Below are 18774 nucleotides of genomic sequence, written 5' to 3'. Positions count from 1 at the left end.
GGCTCTAAGCTGTGACTCCTCCTCTAAGCATAGCCATTAAGAACTTTGTGAACTAATATTGCTGTTAGTTTGGCTTTTGTTGTTTTAAAGTTGGATACCTCACTTGTGTGCACAGACCTTTGAACAAAACAATGAGTGGGAATGGCAAACATAAGTTTCAATGCCAAATTCCTGCAAGCTGAAAGTGGATTTTCCAATTTCCATTTCTCCTAGGACTCAAGGACACATGTATTTAGTATATAAGGATTAGAATGAAGTGGACCAGACCAGATGTGGTGGCCCACGCCTGTAATCCCAGCACTTTGGGAGGCCGTGGCGGGCAGATCACCTGAGGTCAGGAGTTCGAGACCAGTCTGGCCAGGAGAAACCCTGTCTCTACTAAAAATGCAAAAATTAGCTGGGCATGGTGGTGCATGTCTTTAATCCCAGCTACTTGGGAGGCTGAGGCAGGAGAATCCCTTGAACCCGGGAGACGGAGGTTGCAGTGAGCCAAGATTGCGTCACTGCACTCCAGCCTAGGCAACAGAGTGAGACTCTGTCTCAAATAATAATAATAATAAAAAATAATAAAAGAATGAACTGGACCAATATATTTGTGGCTTCTTGCCCAAAGATGCAAAGCCAGCCAACCCTCTAATGATTAACAACTGCAGTCAAGTGAGAGCATCATGCTTTCAACTTAGCTCTTTAATTTTAGATTACTAATTACTCTAGGAGAGTGTTGTCCACTGGAACTTTCTCTGAGGATGGAAATGTTCTATATCTGCACTGGCCAGGACAGTAGGCACTAATCACATGTGACTACTGAGCAATTGAAATATGGCTAGTGAAACTGAGGAGCAGAATTTTAATTTTATTAATTTTTTGTTGTTGTTTAAATAGCCTCATCTAGCTTGTGCTGGGCAGCACTCTAGAATAGGATTTTTCAGATGTAGAACATGTGTAGGATGAAGCTTTGCTTCGGACGTAAAGTAAGGAAAATGAGTTGACTTGTCAATAGGTACCTCTGAGTGACTGGGCCATGGACAATGGTAATAAACAGAACTTTCTGGAACTGAAACTGAGAACAAGAAAACTATATAAGTGGGGCTGTACCACCATTGTCTTACAGACCAATAGCTAAGCACCCCCTGATTCCCATCTAGATGCAGCTGCCTTGGCAGCCCAGAGCAAGTCCTCAGAAGAGATCATCAAGTTTTCCAAGTTCCCAGCAGCCCAGGCACCAGACCCCAGCGAGACACCAAAGATTGAGACAGACCACTGGCCTGGTCCCCCCTCATTTGCTGCCGTAGGTATGCAACTGTCACGGCTAAGTCAAAGGGACAAACTGCTAAGAGAGCTCAAGATGAGATGCTTAAAAACATGCAAGAAAATGTATCCTATCGTGAAGATTTTTAAGAAAAGTATGACCAAGAGATAGCATAGTGAAAGGAGCTAACGTGGTATTAACTTGTTGTACAAAACGCTTAAAAGTTACAAAAACACATCCACCAGAGTCTTGTTCTAACTAAACCCACTGGGATCCAGAACTGGTCTAAAACCAATGGTTTGCATGGACTCTCAGAGTTAATACTGCAAAATCAATAACTCTGTTGAACATAGTTGAGCCAAAGCCTTATAGCAAGAACATTGTTCTATATAATTAGAGTCTAGTGGGTGAATTTACCAAATGTTTGTAGAAGCATGACTTCTTTCAGTTAAATTTGTTTTAGACTATTTCTGGGTTGTAGTTATAATTCTTAACAACCAATCTTAACACTGAAGCACTTACATTTTTCTTGTGAGATCATGTTCTCCATCATGAAAAAGGGCTATTGCAGAGTAGTGGGTGTTCTGAAATATTACTTCTGTGAAGTTATGTGATTTTACATCTACCATTTTCATGAATTCTGTGCTAAAATGTCATATTTCAGCTGTTTCATTCTTTGCTTCATGCTTTGCAATTATGTCTGTGTCTTTACTATATTGTCAGTAGTGAACCCACTCGGCCTAAAAAGAAGTATTAGCAAACCCAGAAACTAATACTGAAAATTTAGCGAGTCAGCTTTACAAGGATATGATCTTATCACACTTCTGTTGACAACCTAAAAGGCCTTCAATTTTCCAAAATGTCCTAATCTTCATTGTGCTATTTTTTATCAAGATATTTTTGGAATATCTTTCACAAGCAATACAAGTGGATTTTAAATCAATTGATATTTATAGAAAGAGTTTAAGGAAAATCTACCTCCTAAGTTCATTATTCACAAGTGTTCTGTACATTATGTTAATGAAATTTATCTAGTCCTTGCAAACTTGTGCCTATTGATTTTCATTAGTGTAAACGAAAGAGAGAAACTTCACATTGACATTTATAATTGTAAGGACTAAGAACCAGTCATCAGCTTTCCTATGCCAGTCCATGCCCTTCAGGAAGTTCTTGAGGCCTTGAGGTTGCTAGTTTAGTAAATTGCTTACTAGGACATTAAAGCAGCTACATTTTGGAAAGAGGAAGAATTAAGTTTTTGTTGTTGAATTTATTATCGCTAAGTAGTTTAAAGCTCTTTTGGATTCCAAAAGGAGGAAAATTTCAGGTCCATTAATCAAAATGCTGAAAACTAGGACTATTAGTTAAAGTTTATTTTGATTAGATTAGCAAACTTTCCTGTTTCCTCCCACAGCCAGATTAATCCAAGCAATTTAGGAAAAACAATAATTATCTTAACCTCCCAACCATTCAGACAGATTCCTCCTTTCCTTTCCCTGTCTCCCCTTTTCCAGAAAGCTAAAACATTGCAGACGATTTACTATATTGTTCCAAAGTAAAATTATACCTGTATTAATGCTTTTTATTTACCTATTAGTATAAAATTCTTTTGTGACCATTTTTCAAAGGATGAGAAAAAACATTAGAGACCCATTTCTTGAAAGAAATAGTAAAAGTATGCTTTTTATTGAATTTACTAAGAGTAGAAGACAGAGTAATAGTATTATGAAGTTCTAAATATTCAGAAAAAGAGAAAACTACAAGATTTGAACACATGTCACAAAATAATGACTATCTTACCTATCTGTTGGTATGTAGATAAATTTGCATTTCTTTCTATTTGAAAATTGAGGCTGGGCGTGGTGGCTCACACCTTTAATCACAGCAGGAGGATTAGTTGAGCCCTGGAGTTTGAGATCAGCCTGGGCAATATAGTGAGACCATGTCTCTACAAAAATATTTAAAAATCAGTAGGGTGTGGTGGCATACACCTGTGGTTGCAGCTACCCAGATGGGTGAGGTGGGAGGATTGCTTGAGCCTGGAGGTGGAGGCTGCAGTGAGCCATGCTTGCATCACTATACTCCAGCCTGGGCAACAGAGTGAAACCTTGTCTCAAAAAAGAAAGGAAAAAGCAAATTGACTTCAAAGACATCAAAATAACAACTGGAGATGCCCTTCCCATTTGCTAAAGTGATCTCTGACCAGTAGACTTAGACTAAGTTGCAATGGCAAACCCAGTTCTAATTGAGCAGGGAAGCCTAAATTCAGGCCTTCCTTGCATTACACATTGACCGGGCTTGTCACACAGGGCCATTTTCTTGAGAAACCAGTCAGTAGTGCTGAATTGGTGGCAGGCATTTTTTTTTCTTCTGTTGTTTACTTAAAAGCGTTAAAGTCTACTGCCGACCTTGCCAGCTTAACAAATTGAACACAGATGGACTAGCCCGTTAAGATTCCCTTGTCTTGGGACTGATGTGAGAAGTTGTCTTTGCTATGGAATTAGGACCTGACATGAGACGCAGATCTAGTGGCAGAGAGGAAGATGACGAGGAACTTCTGAGACGCCGACAGCTTCAAGAAGAGCAATTAATGAAGGTTTGTCCTTAAACTACCTTGCTGCTGTCTTCAATTCTAGTTACATAAGATCTGTATTTTTTGAATGACTACTACGTATAAACCCCTAGATAAGCAAGAGGTGGTCCCATTCTTCAAGGGGCTTCAAGTCTGGCAGGCAAAGCAAGACAGGTATCTGTTAATAGTAAATGGAATATGGCAGAATACGTGCTGGGCTCTAGATGCTAGAGGTCAGAGGGGCGTGGAAGGTTTGGGTTTTTGTGGGAAGGAAAGTGAGACCACATGGGGGCGTGTGTACAGCGCATGTGTTGAAAGGCTGCTGGAGGGCCAGGTAGAGCAAGCTGGTATCCACCCAGGTAGTGCCACACCTTCCTTCCCTCGTGCAGTTCTGCTGAAGGAGTGATTGTGGGATTGAACATTTCTCCAAGTCTTTTCCCAGGATATGGGCCAGGAGAAAAGGAATGAAAGGAACTGCCACCATGAAGGGGTCCTCTTCATACCCTCCTTCCTGTGGCAACGGCCTGCAGCAGCCCAGGAGGACAGTCAGTTATAAACTCTCCCACCAATCAAGAGGCTGCTGAATCCTTTGAAATGATGTTTTCTAAGCATATAGGAAATGCACGTGATATTAGTCAAAGGATACAAAGTTGCATTTATAGTATGATCTCAGTTTTATATGTGTGTATACAAAAATACTAGATAGATATAAATCCAAAGATAGTGTTATTTCTGAGTGACATACTATGGGTTACTCTTTTCTTCTAGATTTTCCAAAATCTGTAAAATTGGCATGTATTACCTTTATTTCTTGTTTTTAAACAAATCAAGGCAATTTCTTTTCCAAGCATACCATCCCCAGTCTTCCCTTCCCACATCAAAAATCCACACGCACTCACACATGCCTTCTGAGGTCTCCTGGCTCTTTAGGGAAAGCAGAGGAAGGAAAACATTCTTCTAACATAGAGCCTGACTTAGGGAAATGGAGCTTTGAAACTGAAAGGGCTAAGAAGGTTTAGGGTCCCAAACTTGACATACCTCTTCAGGAACTACCAGGCTCTGGGGCCACATGCATTGAGGCCCTCCAGCATGAGGAACTTCTTGTGGGATCTGCTACAAAGAAACTGTAGCTCCATGAAAGTAATTGGAGTCTTTGCTTTCTTTTTTTTTTTCTTTTTTCTGTGAATAGCTTAACTCAGGCCTGGGACAGTTGATATTGAAAGAAGAGATGGAGAAAGAGAGCCGGGAAAGGTCATCTCTGTTAGCCAGTCGCTATGATTCGCCCATCAACTCAGGTGAGCAGCAAAGCCCCCAACCTTCCCTGATTTGAGAGCCAGCCACCTGCCTGTCAGGAACCTGCCTCTGACTGTTCACTTGTGGCGGAACCTACAGAGTATTCCCCGGGAAAGGAAGTGTGGGAAACCCACTCCATGTCAACTGAGCTCATAAGCATGTCATGGGTCTTCCATAAATGTGTGAGTTTCCTTTCTTCTGGAAATGGGTGAGCCCTTGGAGGTTCTCCACATCCATGAAGGTCAATCCCCATATGCTAGATTTGTCTTCTAGAACACTCATCTCCAAGGGAAGCAGCAAGAGGAAATCCTCTAAAAAACATGATGCTTTTTTTTTCTTTTTTCTTTTTTTTTTTTGAAGATAACATGAATAAGACATTTTCTAAGCATTATGATTTTACATTAATATATTCAATAGAGGCCGAGTGCGGTGGCTCACGCCTGTAATCCCAGCACTTTGGGAGGCCAAGGCGGGCGGATCACGTGAGGTCAGGAGTTCGAGACCAGCCTGGCCAACTGGCGAAACCCTGTCTATACTGAAAATACAGACATTAGCCAGGCGTGGTGGTGGGCTCCTGTAATCCCAGCTACTCAGGAGGCTGAAGCAGGAGAATTGCTTGAACCTGGGAGGCAGAGGTTGCAGTGAGCTGAGATCACACCATTGCTATCCAGCCTGGGCAACAAGAGTGAAACTCCATCTCAAAAAAAAAAAAAAAAAAAAAAATCTTCAATACAAGAACTGAGGATGAACAGTGTTTTTAATACTTTTGAAGAAGATGACTTATATACTGGGCTGAAATAGTCTATCAGTGTATTTTCCCCTGTATCTATTTATCATAAGCCGATTCTCTCTTAACCCACAAGATTTCTTCTCTCATATTCTGAGCTACAGCATAATTTTCTCCTCTAAGACTTCCTTTAAAAATGCATTTAGTAGGGAGACCGAGGTGGGCAGATCACTACATGAGGAGATTGAGACCATCCTGGCTAACACGGTGAAACCCCATCTCTACTAAAACATACAAAAAAATCAGCCAGGTGTGGTGGCGGGCACCTGTAGTCCCAGCTACTCGGGAGGCTGAGTCAGGAGAATGGCGTGAACCCGGAAGGTGGAGCTTGCAGTGAGCTGAGATCGCGCCACTGCTCTCCAACCTGGGTGAGAGTGAGACTTCGTCTCCAAAAAAAAAAAAAAAAAAAAAAAAATTGCATTTAATGTTCACTCCATGCAAGCACTTTTGCTAAACATTTTATTTAATGTTCACAACATGCCAATGAAGTAGATGTGGTTATTATTAGCAACTGCAGCATTTTCATCTCTAGTTTAGAAATCAGGAGACGGGTATAGAAATTGAGTTAACATACCCAATGTCATACTGCCAATGACTAGCAAGACTAGGATTTAGAAGTCCACATATTATAACCCCGGAGCCCACACCCTTACCTGGAATTCCCGCTACCCTTCATCGATGCCTCACTGGCATTGATCTTGGATTCGGTGGTTTACAGATCTTTAGAGCTCCTTCTAATAATGAGATTCTGCTCTATAAGAATGTATAACATTATATCTACATAGATGAAGAAATGAAGACTTCAGAGGCTGGGCGCGGTAGCTCACGCCTGTAATCCCAGCACTTTGGGAGGCCGAGGTGGGCGGATCATGAGGTCAGGAGATCGAGACCATCCTGGTTAACACGGTGAAACCCCATCTCTACTAAAAATACAAAAAAAAAAAAAAAATTAGCCGGGCATGGTGGCGGGCGTCTGTAGTCCCAGCTGCTGGGGAGGCTGAGGCAGGAGAATGGTGTGAACCCGGGTGGTGGAGCTTGCAGTGAGCCGAGATCGTGCCACTGCACTCCAGCCTGGGTGACAGAGCGAGACTCCGTCTAAAAAAAAAAAAAAAAAAAAAAGGAAATGTAGACTTCAGAAAGATTAAACGCCATGTCCAGAGATACAGAGGTATTAAGTTGCAGAACCAGAATTCAAGCCCAGGGCTGCTCCCTCTCAAGCCCAGCAGCCTATGAGGCTTCCATGCTGTCGACAGATACCCTGTATCAGGCCTCCCAGGAGTCCAGCTGTAGATGGGCTGGTAGATCTTGATAACATACAGCGTTGGCTTCCAGTTCAGTTACTGCCACCTTATCAACTGGGGCATGGGCTAATGTATTCAGATATCCCTGATTTACATCATTGCTCAGCTGTTTAGAAGCTTAATAACTTTTGGCAGGATATTTTTCTTAGCCCCTATTTCTCCTTCTGTAATATAGAACTAATAATAATAGTGTTATTAGGGTTGTATTGAAGGTTCAAAGAAATAAAGCGTGCTGAACACTTAGCTGCCTGCCAGAGCTGTAGGAAGCACAGCCAGCTTCAGCCCCCACTCAACTGCGCGGACTTCTTTCCCTTCCCTCCTCAGTCATATCACTGTCCACCCACTCCTTGCAAATATGGTAGCATTTTTTTGAACATTTGAGCCATGAATGTTTTTGGTATTTCTATCCTGTGAGGTAGAAGATACTGCCAATTTCATTAAAGGATTGGACCTTCTGATTTCCTAACAATCGGTTTTTTACTTTTTTTTTACTCAGCTTCATATATTCCATCATCTAAAACTGCATCTCTCCCTGGCTATGGAAGAAATGGGCTTCACCGGGTAAGATTTCTCCCCGATTCATTGTTTCTGCCTTTACTCCCACCTCGGCCCTGGTTGAAGTATCGACACATTACCTGAATACGTCTGACTCTTGATGTCAGTGTTGGAACATAATGAAAATTTTAACCTCCCTGGTCGTCTGGTAAATTAATTTGAGCTATAGGCAAAATAAAATGTTTCTATTGAGAGAAGGAGAAATTAACTTTAGATAAAAGAATGATTTATGTATGCTTATGGGAAAACTAGGTTGCAAAACTGGTAAATATTTTTTACAATGAAAGAAAAAGTAATTACTTGAGCCATTATCTCTGCTGTAAAAAGATATAAGAATGTGTGTGATAACCAACCTAACTGTAGAACAAATACAATTATGTAACTATGTAGGGAAATGCATTTTTATTTATCAACAAGAGATCCCTGCTTACCAAGAGCCTTCTGAGCGGTGCATTAGTACACGACTGTAAAAGACCGAGAGGGCATAGCAGTAGAAGAATCACAGGGAAAAAAATAATGAAGGTCTCGGCATTTGGCTTGGGAAGAATTCCTAGGATTTTGTAAACCCTTTCTTCCTTTTCACCTGACTCCAAAACGATCGCTATGGAGATTTCCTAATAATTGTGTTTCCTCATTTCAGCCTGTTTCTACCGACTTCGCTCAGTATAACAGCTATGGGGATGTCAGCGGCGGAGTGCGAGGTGAGTGAGGCTCCCGTGGCCAGGCTGAGCATGGCCACGTCTTCCCTCGAGGCTGAGGTTCATCAGAGTCAAATATACTGGCTGTGTTCATGCTGTACTGCAATCTTAGAGTAGGATCACTTCTGTCTCCTGTGAGCTAATAGGGCAATTATTTACATAATTTCAAAGAATGTCTAATGAAATCAAACTATAAGAAGAAAGTTTGTGAGAATTTATTCATTGCTCATACTATGTGCTGAGCACTCTATCATATACCTAGAGGCCAGGCACGGTGGCTCATACCTGCAATCCCAACACTTTGGGAGGCTGAGGCAGAAGGATTACTTGAAGCCAGGAGTTCTAGACTAGCTTGGGCAACAAAGTGAGGCCCGTCTCTACTAACAACAACAACAACAAATGATAATAATTAGCTGGTGGCACATGCCTGTAGTCGTCCCAGCTACTTGGGAGGCTGAGGCAGGAGGATTGCTTAAGCCCAGGAGTTCAAGGCTGCAGTGAGCTATGTTCATGCCACTGCACTCCAGCCTGGGTAACAGAGCAAGACTGTCTCTTAAAAAAAAAAAAAAAAAGTAACTGGAGCTACAACAGTGAGTGAGACATGGCCCCTGCCCTGAAAATGCATATGGCAGAAGGAAAGAAGTTCTGTGTGATGAACATTGTGATCAGCGATGTAGAGAAAAGGAAGCAGTAAGTACCTTTAGGTTGTCAGCAAAAGCTTCCAGGGGAAAAGGATGTTTTAACTGTTAACTAACACTGGAGCAGGCATTTCATGGCTTCAGGGAGGCTGAAGGGATAACATGTGCAGAGTCTGGGAGCAGAAAAAGAACATGGTTTATAGGGAGAATATGTTGGGAATTTCAATATAATACAGTCTATGAATAGTGCCTTGTTTTCCCATGGTCTTTCCCTTATGATATTTTCTTTTCCTTTCCTTTTCAGATTACCAGGTATGGAACAGTTTGTCTTTCTTGAATTGGCCACACCAGCAGAACAACCATATTCCAACCCAGACTGCTGGTTCCAAGGCAACAGTTTCTGTTGAGAAGATGCTTGTTGCGGTTGATCTGTCTAGTCATTACTCTATAGTCGTGAAGAGCAGGCATGCCTGGTGCCTGGGTCCAGCTGTCCCTGCAGGCCTTGGGGACACCGCATGAACCAGGCCAGGTGTAGGGGGTCTTTCTTGCTTTGGCCTTGGAGAGTCCTCTCTGGGGTGGAAGTGGACCCTTGGAAGAGTCTGCTCTTATACAGTTTTTCTTCTTTTAATTATAATCTCTCAGTACTTTAGGCTACCCTTTTCCTGCGTGTTCTCAAATGAAAAGACACTTACGTCTTAGCCAATAGGAGAGAGCAGTTTGCCCTCATGACATTCCTTTCTCACTAGAACCTAAATCTTGTAAAACAAAACAAAACAAAACAAAACAAAAAAACAAACAAAAAAAAACCAAGAAATGTGATGGGAGAATAAGAAAAGAGGAAAAATGTAGAGAAAATCAAGATTAAAGATAAGAAAATAACAATAATAGACTTGGGCTTCTTTTAAAGGTACTATATACTTTCCTTCATGGAGCCTAATTCAGGAAATTGTCCACAGCCATTAAGTCAAGATCTCACCCCAACTCGATTGCAAAAGAACTGTATTCCTGTTCTTATACAGTAAGGATCTCATTTTGAAAAATACATGGTCATTTAGATGACACAAATAAAATAGTGGTTAGGATCGCAGACCCAAGAGGGAGTTGGGAGCCCAAGAGAGCCCCCTTCAGTTCCCTAGACTATTTCATGCGTCACTTGGAACTGGCATTTCTGTTGCAGACACTCCCAGATGGCCACATGCCTGCGATGAGAATGGACCGAGGAGTGTCTATGCCCAACATGTTGGAACCAAAGGCAAGTGCAGCTGTTCTTTTTCCTCTCATATGGGAATGACGTAACCCTAAACAGATTTGATGTTCTATCTTTTCATCATTCTCAAAGCGTTATAGGCTGGTGTGTTCAGGTGAGCCATGTTATGAATATGCACCTTGCCATTCTCCTGTTTTGCCCACATCAGTTCAGCAGGTTAAACCCTTACTGGGCGTGATACTGTGTGTTTACAGTGAGGCGCCAGTGCCTCTCTCCCTATGGCCAAGGTATTTTCTTGGCCTCTGCCATGTGCATTACGGAGCATATCCAGTGCTGAGTGGAGTGGCTGCAGACTACTCCATGTAGGGTGACCAACATGTCCAAGTTTGCCAGAACTGTCGCTGTTTCACCATTGAAAGCCCTGCATTTCAAGAACCTCAGTCCTGGGCACACTGGGATGCCTGGCCACCCTAGCTCCAGAGTACCCTGTACCTTCAGAGTTGTCCAAGGGCTCATGCTCCCTGGTGACCATAACCAGAGCTTATCTCAATATGGCAGTTGCCAGAGGACTGCTTCGGGGCCTGCCTGGCCCCATGGATTCATGACTAGTCATGGAACAAGATTGTTAACCCCAGCACAAAGGCATCCTGCCCTATAATAGCATCGTGTAAAAGGTAACACGTTGACTGGGCACAGTGTCTCATGCCTGTAATCCCAGCACTTTGGAAGGCCAAGGCAGGTAGATTGCTTGAGTTCAGGAATTCAAGACCAGCCTGAGCAACGTGGCAAAATCCCATCTCTACTAAAACTAAAAAAAATTGCTGGGCATGATGACATGTGCCTATAGTCCCAGCTACTCGGGAGGCTAAGGTAGGAGGATCACCTGGGCCTGATAGGTCGAGGCTGCAGTGAGCTGTGATCACACCGCTGCATCCAGCCTGGGCAACAGAGCAAGACCCTATTTCAAAATAAAATAAAATAAAAATAAAAATAAAAACACATGTGCCTGTAATTTCCATTATCTTCTAACGTTTACCTGCATCCCAATACATAATAAGTTAGTGTTCTGCCACTCAACAAAGCCCCCTAAGGCTCAGTGCTACCTGAGACGCTGGTGGAGAGTTGAGAATGTCTAAGATTCTGTCCCTGTCCCCTGGAAACTGGAGCTTCCACTGGCCTTGCAAAAGGAAGACCCATCACTCGGATTCTGTCATGACAGTCTCTTGGAAGCTCTGTCTTGGGAGTACTAGATTTAAGGTGGATTCTGCTTGTTAATAAAATGGACTGTGGTGTTCTAGAAGAGGTGTTTTCTTTCTTCTCAGATATTTCCATATGAAATGCTCATGGTGACCAACAGAGGGCGAAACAAAATCCTAAGAGAGGTGGACAGAACCAGGCTGGAGGTAAAGCAAAACAGAAAAGTCCAGTCCCAACTGCAGATCCCTATGCACTTCTCCCAACTGTCCCCTAAGCAGTGTTTGATTTCTTCGGTGAAAACAAAAAGATCAAAAAGATCACCCTCATGTCATAGGTAGAACTAAGAAATAACTTTGGAGAAAAAAAAAATCCAGGTTTTCACTTAGATCATCATAAAAATGCCTAGTAATATCCAGAAGAATGACCAAGAGGTGGGCACAGTGGCTCATGCCCTGAGCCCCAACACTTTGGGAGGCTGAGGTGGGCAGATCACTTGAGGTCAGGAGTTTGAGACCAGCCTGGCCAACATGGTGAAACCCTGTCTCTACTAAAAATACAAAAATTAGTGGGGCATGGTGGCAGGCGCCTGTAATCCCAGCTACTTGGGAGACTGAGGCAGGAGAATTGCTTGAATCCAGGAGGTGGAGGTTGCAGTGAGCTGAGATCACACCATTGTACTCCAGCTTGGGCAACAGAGCCCGACTCCATCTCAAAGAAAAAAAAAAAGAAAGAAAAAGAGAAAAAGAATGACCCAGGAGACACAGAATGATTTCAGTCATTTTCTTTGAAACTTGATGTTGCCATAATTATAGCTGGTGATTCAAAATGGGAGTCTCTATTTCTCTTGAGATAGTCTCAGATCCTTATCTTCCCCTGAGCTGGGGTTGAGTTCATGGTAGGCTGTGGGAGCGGCAAAGGCTCTCAGCAGAGAGATTTATACTGATTTATACTGGACAAGTTTCCTTCTTGGCTGTTTCCACATTCCCTGTTGAAGGGTTATCTGGGTACACATAGCCAAGATCTCCTTAGACATGGAAGACTAATCTTTGTATTACAGTTTTCCATCCCAATGATTTTAATGAAGAAAAACCCTGGCTGCCAGTCTCAGAAAGAATGATTACTGTTTCCTGACAAAAGGCAGTACCTTGGTATAGAGATACAGAGAATAAAGGCTCCAGGATCTTGGGGGAACTTTTCTCAGGGAGAATGACAGATGGAAGTCTTCTCAGTAGAACAGACATCCACCTTACCTCCTATTCCTCAGCCAGGAGGAAGCCCCGGGGCTCCCCAGGGACCACGCTGGAGGTCATTTTCTTTGGCTTTCTATTGTGTTAGTCCATTTTCCCTGCATCTTCTCAACGTTCTAAGGACCTGGAGTGGAGTTGTCTCCAATGTAATAAATCACCTCTCTGTGTCCCATCACCGATCAGTGTTATTATTATAATCCCCATTAACACTCTGCCAGCTGTTTTATCTGACGGGAAGGGCTCCTCACCTGGCCCAACCAGGTAAGGAATAGTGATGTCACAAGCATTAAAGATCAGCTCCTCTCCCGTTCTCCTGCCTTGTTCTTCAGAATGACTCTGTATAAACTGTAGAGCAATGCTCAAGGCCATTTGTGTGGCCATCAGGACTGACAGCTGCTCTTTTTTTCCTCTTCCCAGCGCCACTTAGCCCCTGAAGTATTTCGGGAAATCTTTGGAATGTCCATACAGGAGTTTGACAAGTTACCTCTTTGGAGACGCAATGACATGAAGAAAAAAGCAAAACTCTTCTAAGTCCCACTCATGAATGGCAATTAGAGAAAGGACTGACAGTGGCGGTGCCCCATAGGATGTCATACTGAGGCCCAAACTTGATTGGAAGATTTGCAAACTACCATCGCTCAGCAACGCCAAAAAGAGAAAGTCTGGTTAGAACACCCATGAGTCAAATGTTGGGCCAGCCAACAGTAACACTTGCCAAGAAGCATGACGTAGAAATTTCTATGTTCTGAAACACAGAGTAGTGTCCACGTGTGACCTTTTCACATACCTTATGTATACAACAGGAGCTGCATTGTTTTCTTTCTTTCTTTTTTTTCCCCCCTTTACCTGTTGTCCAACAACAGTGCTGACTGTCCTGATAAGAGCCAGCAAGTGTCCTTAGGATGCCGCATGGGAGAAATCGGTTGTCATAATTTCAAAGTATAAATATATTTATTATGTTGTGCTGTGGCTAAGAAGGAAGAGTGAGGGGTCTGTCCATGGGGCGGCAGTGACTTCACACCCGCCTTTCTTGACTGGCTTCATGTTACTCACCTGTGCCCTGGCAGGAATTGAACTCTGTCTGGGAACAGGGCAGCTCTGTTTGAATGGGGTGAATAACAGCAAAATTAATTCTTAACAAGCTCCTTGTTCTCTGCCGTTCACGGGGACCTGGTTGGCAAATGACTTAGCTATTAGTATATTTAAAAACTGTTCAAAAGCAAAAGAGAAGGAACAGGAATGAAAGGGAACCTTCCCTTAACTCTTTCTGCTTCCCATAGCAGGTCTGGTTCCTGCTCCTCACCTAGGACAGGAGCTGTCTGGAGCTCCACCTTTGCAAAGAAAGGAAAAACACAAATTGCCTCCAGACTGGCCCAGTGGCATGCCATTAGGTGATTTTGCCTCGGGGCCATATCGCTCATGGCCAAAACACAAAACAAAACAAAAGCCAGTCCCATGTCCTACTGACTCTAGTTCTTCCGGTCGTTATCCTCTGCTGCCTCTCTGGCATCCTACGAATCAGATCAAGCCCATGCTGTTGTTGGTTTGTAAGGTTTCTTTCAATAATAATAGGCTAAGGAAAGACATGTTTTTCTCTTTTAAATCTCTACAACTCTGAAGTAGACGCCTTCAAACAGATTTAATTTGGCCTTTTCAGCTTTCTTCTTGCCCGGTTCTGTGGACTTCGTGGGTGTGTGCACGTGTGTTGGTTTCACTCACCCAGAGCAATTTTGGGAGCGTGCTTGTGCTTTTTAATTTCCGCTTGAATGTCCCACTGTGTTGCAGTTTCTAAAGACATTTTCACTGAATGTGTATGACGCAAAGATAAAGAGTGAGGCTAAACTGCGCCCCCAACATCACTTCCTTCGTGGAAAGGTGTTGGCGCTGATGTAGCTCATGGCAGGATCAGACTGAGAACCACAAAGGAAGGATGAGGCGGGGTGTGGAGGTCAGAGCATCTCACCAGAGTCCCTCGGAGTCTGCAACACTAGATTCGAATTTGAGCCTAGGGTATCCCCAACACGTGCATGCACGCGAAACCACATCATGATTCCCGACGTGAGTTAGATGAGGGAGAGTTTGTGTAACTCCACACCCAGGAGGGTAAGCCACTTTATTATCGTGCTTTGGGGCTGTGCTTAAGAATTTAAACTCTGTTTTAAAGCCAAAGAAGAAAGTATTTGAATTTACCTTCATATGCCACTAAGAACAAAAGTTCTGAAGTGCTTCCTGCTGGCACCAAGTATTAGGATTACAAGCTGTGTCTCTGACACGAGTGGTCAAAAAGCAAGTAGAATAGTTTGTGAGTCTGTGTTGCAGCCTCTGACACGGGGCTCACTGCTGTCATTTGGGGGCTGGAATGAACAATCACTGTTTCATAGCATCCTCCTGTGCTCTTACCTAAGGAATCTAAATTGTCCTAGCCTTTCATTGCTATGCACTGAATGAGGACTATTCTCGTGTGTGTGTGTGTGTGTGTGTTGGACCTACTAACATATTTAGCAAATGGCTCTGACAGGGTGGCCACGAGTAGATGAGACCAGCTCTGTCTTGGTTGGAAGCCACGTTGCAGTTTGCAGTTTAGCCTTTGGTGTCTCAGTGGCCTATTGCTTATTCCATGCTTTTTCTGTCCCATCCTCGCTCTGTGCCCTCCTGCTCTGGCAGCCTTGGCACAATGCCTGGGTGTCCTCGTCCTTGCTTTACTCTGGAAAGTGTGGGGATGGAGAGGATGGTGCATTTCCAATGTTTCCTTACCTGTCAATAACAATGGTGGCCACATGGGTCCCAGCACTTGGCTGGTGGAGAGATTTTTTTCATTATGGAGCTAATAAAGGGTCTGCATGTTTTACATTGATTAATGAATTATCACCCAGACATGTGCAGATCTAATGTCAATATAAGAAAAATCAAGGCATTGGGAGGTACATGGGCATAATCAAGTAGTTTTGCTAAAATTCCTCTTCCTTGGTCTACATAAAGAAGACATGGGTCTGTCATAGAATGGGGACATTAGACTGAAAACTGGGACAACCCCCTTCCTTATTTTATAGAGACTAGGAGTTAAGGGGCCTGCCTAAGATTGCAGTGATAAAGAACTGAACCCTAAATCAGCTCCCACTAATGAAACCCTACTTCCCTTGTATCTTTTAAACTCAGTTCTGCATCCAACTTGAGAAGAAAAAACGTTTCTTTCCATATCAAGTCCAATATGAGTTCATTTAAACTGCACCTTGCAGAAATGCATTGCCAGAAAGCACCAGTAGCCTCCTGTCTGCAAGCAGAATAATGCTGTGCTCTGGGGAGGGGTCATTGGAAACCATAATGCAGAGTGGGCCCCCTACTCCATTTCCCAGCAGAAGGCTCCAGCTGGAGGGATGGGTCATGGGGCAACCTGGTTCTTGCTAACTGCCAGATCGAATGTGTGGGCTAGAATGCCTGTCCATTTGGTTAAACCAGGCTCAGCATGTTTGCCCTCAAAATGTCCATCCAGGTCACAGCACACAAGATGGGTATTGGTCTGCTTTCACCCCACCCTGTACTACACATGAAAATTTCAATTATTAACACACTCAAACTAATGGAGCTTGTTCACCCTAGGAAGGGGATTATATATATGACAGGCTTCCCTGGTGCCTATGTAAAGGGCTACATTTTGGAACATATGACTTCCTTGGGACTCTTAAGTGCATACTGATGGCATGAAGTAAAAGGGGCCTCTATGATGATAGGAAAATCAGTTCTTTTAAAATTTCTTCAAGAAAGTCCAGGCTATCACATAGTCTTTCTGTGTGACTTATTAGGAGATAGGAAGAGCATTGGGAAACTTGCACAGCTAGCTATGCATCTACATTTTGGTTTGGGGTTAGTTATGAAATGTTCTTAATATGACGTCTCCAATAACTTCACATAAACTGCCTGTTCTCTGAAACCTCAAAGAGATAAACTAGAGTTAATGAGTTTTTTTTTTTTTTTTTTTTTTTTTTAATGGGGGTAGTTTTCTATCTATCATGGACTCTAGTATCTACTCCACTACCCAATTCTGTCATCTCCAAGCTGAGTTTCCTCTTCTGAGGCAGAGGCTGGAGCAGTTCTTTTTCAGTTCTCATCCTCTCCATCCCAGTCCAGTATATCAATCAACTCTAACTCGGAGATGTCTAGCTGGTAATGTTTCTAAAACTTTCACTGGATTTCTTTAGGCATTGAAGCAAACATTTTTTTCTAAGAATTGCTTCTCAGATGATGATATCAAATGTATATGCTTTTGCAAGTTTGAAAAATTCAAATTAACCCCTTTTGACTAGGTAGGTCTTTCTAAAAACCATTTAAAGCTAACTGGGTCTTAGCATCCTCCTGTGTATGGAAGGGACAGGTGGCCACTCCAGGTTGGGTGCTCACAGAACCCTTTTCCTGACTGTCATGGAAGATGGTAGAAGGAAAATGGACTGTCTCATCAATACTCCCATGTCCTCTGAAGCAATCTCAGTTTTTATGAACCACCTCTTCTGTGTTTCTGGTAGCTATTTAATCTGTATTTAATCTGTACTTCTTATGCCAGCCTCGATTTTATTTGATTTTTAAAATTAGTCTCTTCTAACCAATGAAGTGTTTGTCAGTATGCCCCAAAGCTTGCTCTTTTGTGCCCCCTTTTGAATAACTTTCTATCCAGAAAAAGAGATTATCTGGGACTTGAGATCTGCAGTGATACCAACTTATAGCAATGATGTACTTTAAGGGAACTACCCACTATGTTGTGATAGGAGAAAGAGAAACCTTCACTTTGGTATTTTTTTAAATCGCTGTTTATTTTTCCGTTTGCTGCCCAGGAAGCAGTGGGAGGTGGTGACAGATACGCTTTGCATATGGATTGTTATGTTTTTTATTTGGGCAAGTTTAATCATGGAAAACTCAAAAAGAAAGGGGGAAATGGTCAGTTTAAGCCAAAAGAAACTTTCTAAACAATGTATATGTACATGGCAAAATTAAACAAATCCAACAATTTCTGAAGCTTAGTGTAATTGAGTGGTGGTTGTTACTCAATAAAATTATCCCAAAAGTGTTTCTCCTAAGAGTGAAGTTCCCATGAGTCACTTCCTGAACCCATTGACCAAAGGTGGACAGAGACAATCCTGTAGACCTTGACATTCAGAAAGATGTGAGCTGCTTACTGATCATATATGTATATGTTTCTTTACAGCAGAGGAAACCATTGTCCACAAAACTGATGTTCTTTTGGGGTTTTATGTACAGACTTGTCCAATGATGTGTGTGGTTACTGTGAGTTGCTGATGACTTTGCATTGAAGCTCTCTGAGTTCTTTCATTTTACGTTGGGTTTATGGAATTATTTCAATTGTTGGAAGGCGTATGGTTCTTCCTGCCCTCCCTCCCCTTTTGGAAATAGGAAAGCAAATGTTTAGAAGAATTCCTTTTGAGAAGCTGTGTCGTGTTCCCCGTGAAACTGAGCAGGTGTGTGTCGGTGCGCTAAGTGCCACGTGCTTGTGTGCAGAGGAGGAGGTGGCCCTGCCGGCTCCGCGCTGCTGTGCCTGTGATCCCGACCTGCTCCCCGCTCCTGTTGCCAGCAGCACTCACTGCACTCCTTTGTCATATACTCTGCATCACTGTCATACTCACAACTTCATGAATAAAGTTGTGTGCTTTATTCGTAGACGCCTCCATCCCTGTGCTTCATTTCTTGTTCCCTGGCTCCCTTTGAAGGTCTGTCTCGCTTTAAAAAGCACCAATGCAACTTCCAGTAACCAAAACAAAATCAGAATGAACACAAGGCTGTGGGAATGCATTTTTATCATGCAGGTGGAAAAACGCAACAAATAACAACAAGATATTCCAGGACTGTATGTCCAATAACCCAGACCATATTGACCAAGCTGTCCAAAGGAAAGAAATGTTTTGTAGAGCCATTACACTGTGCTGTGTCGCGGGTGTTTGATTTGGTTTGTGACACAGCAGGGATAGTCCCATCATTTTGACAAAGCTGGGGATTTGAGGAGGTTTGAAGTTTCTGAGCCACTATGAG

The 18774-nt window shown here is 42.8% G+C and overlaps 1 protein-coding gene across 38 annotated transcripts in view; it reads left to right on the top strand.

Moving 5' to 3' along the window:
- The window catches only part of ABLIM1 (actin binding LIM protein 1), a 389359-nt gene extending 370954 nt beyond the window's left edge, over nucleotides 1-18405 (top strand). For 20 of the 38 annotated variants that reach the window (XM_074002827.1, XM_065521447.2, XM_074002826.1 and 17 more), the window contains 6 exons: nucleotides 1146-1292; nucleotides 3751-3842; nucleotides 5008-5113; nucleotides 7696-7760; nucleotides 8395-8455; nucleotides 9395-10045. In XM_074002827.1, the coding sequence (XP_073858928.1) occupies nucleotides 1146-1292; nucleotides 3751-3842; nucleotides 5008-5113; nucleotides 7696-7760; nucleotides 8395-8455; nucleotides 9395-9609 (686 nt within the window). In that variant the 3' untranslated portion in view covers nucleotides 9610-10045. Of the gene's footprint in view, nucleotides 1-1145; nucleotides 1293-3750; nucleotides 3843-5007; nucleotides 5114-7695; nucleotides 7761-8394; nucleotides 8456-9394; nucleotides 10046-10267; nucleotides 10343-11619; nucleotides 11701-13158 lie in introns of those variants that run through there. The other 18 variants (XM_074002824.1, XM_074002829.1, XM_074002821.1 and 15 more) reach the window with 5 other exon arrangements.
- The last annotated feature ends 369 nt before the right edge of the window (nucleotides 18406-18774 follow it).

Source organism: Macaca fascicularis, chromosome 9, assembly GCF_037993035.2.
Source record: "Macaca fascicularis isolate 582-1 chromosome 9, T2T-MFA8v1.1".
NCBI classification, from domain to species: domain Eukaryota; kingdom Metazoa; phylum Chordata; class Mammalia; order Primates; family Cercopithecidae; genus Macaca; species Macaca fascicularis.
Note: the sequence above shows the minus strand (reverse complement) of the source record. Positions and strands in the feature narration are given on the sequence as shown.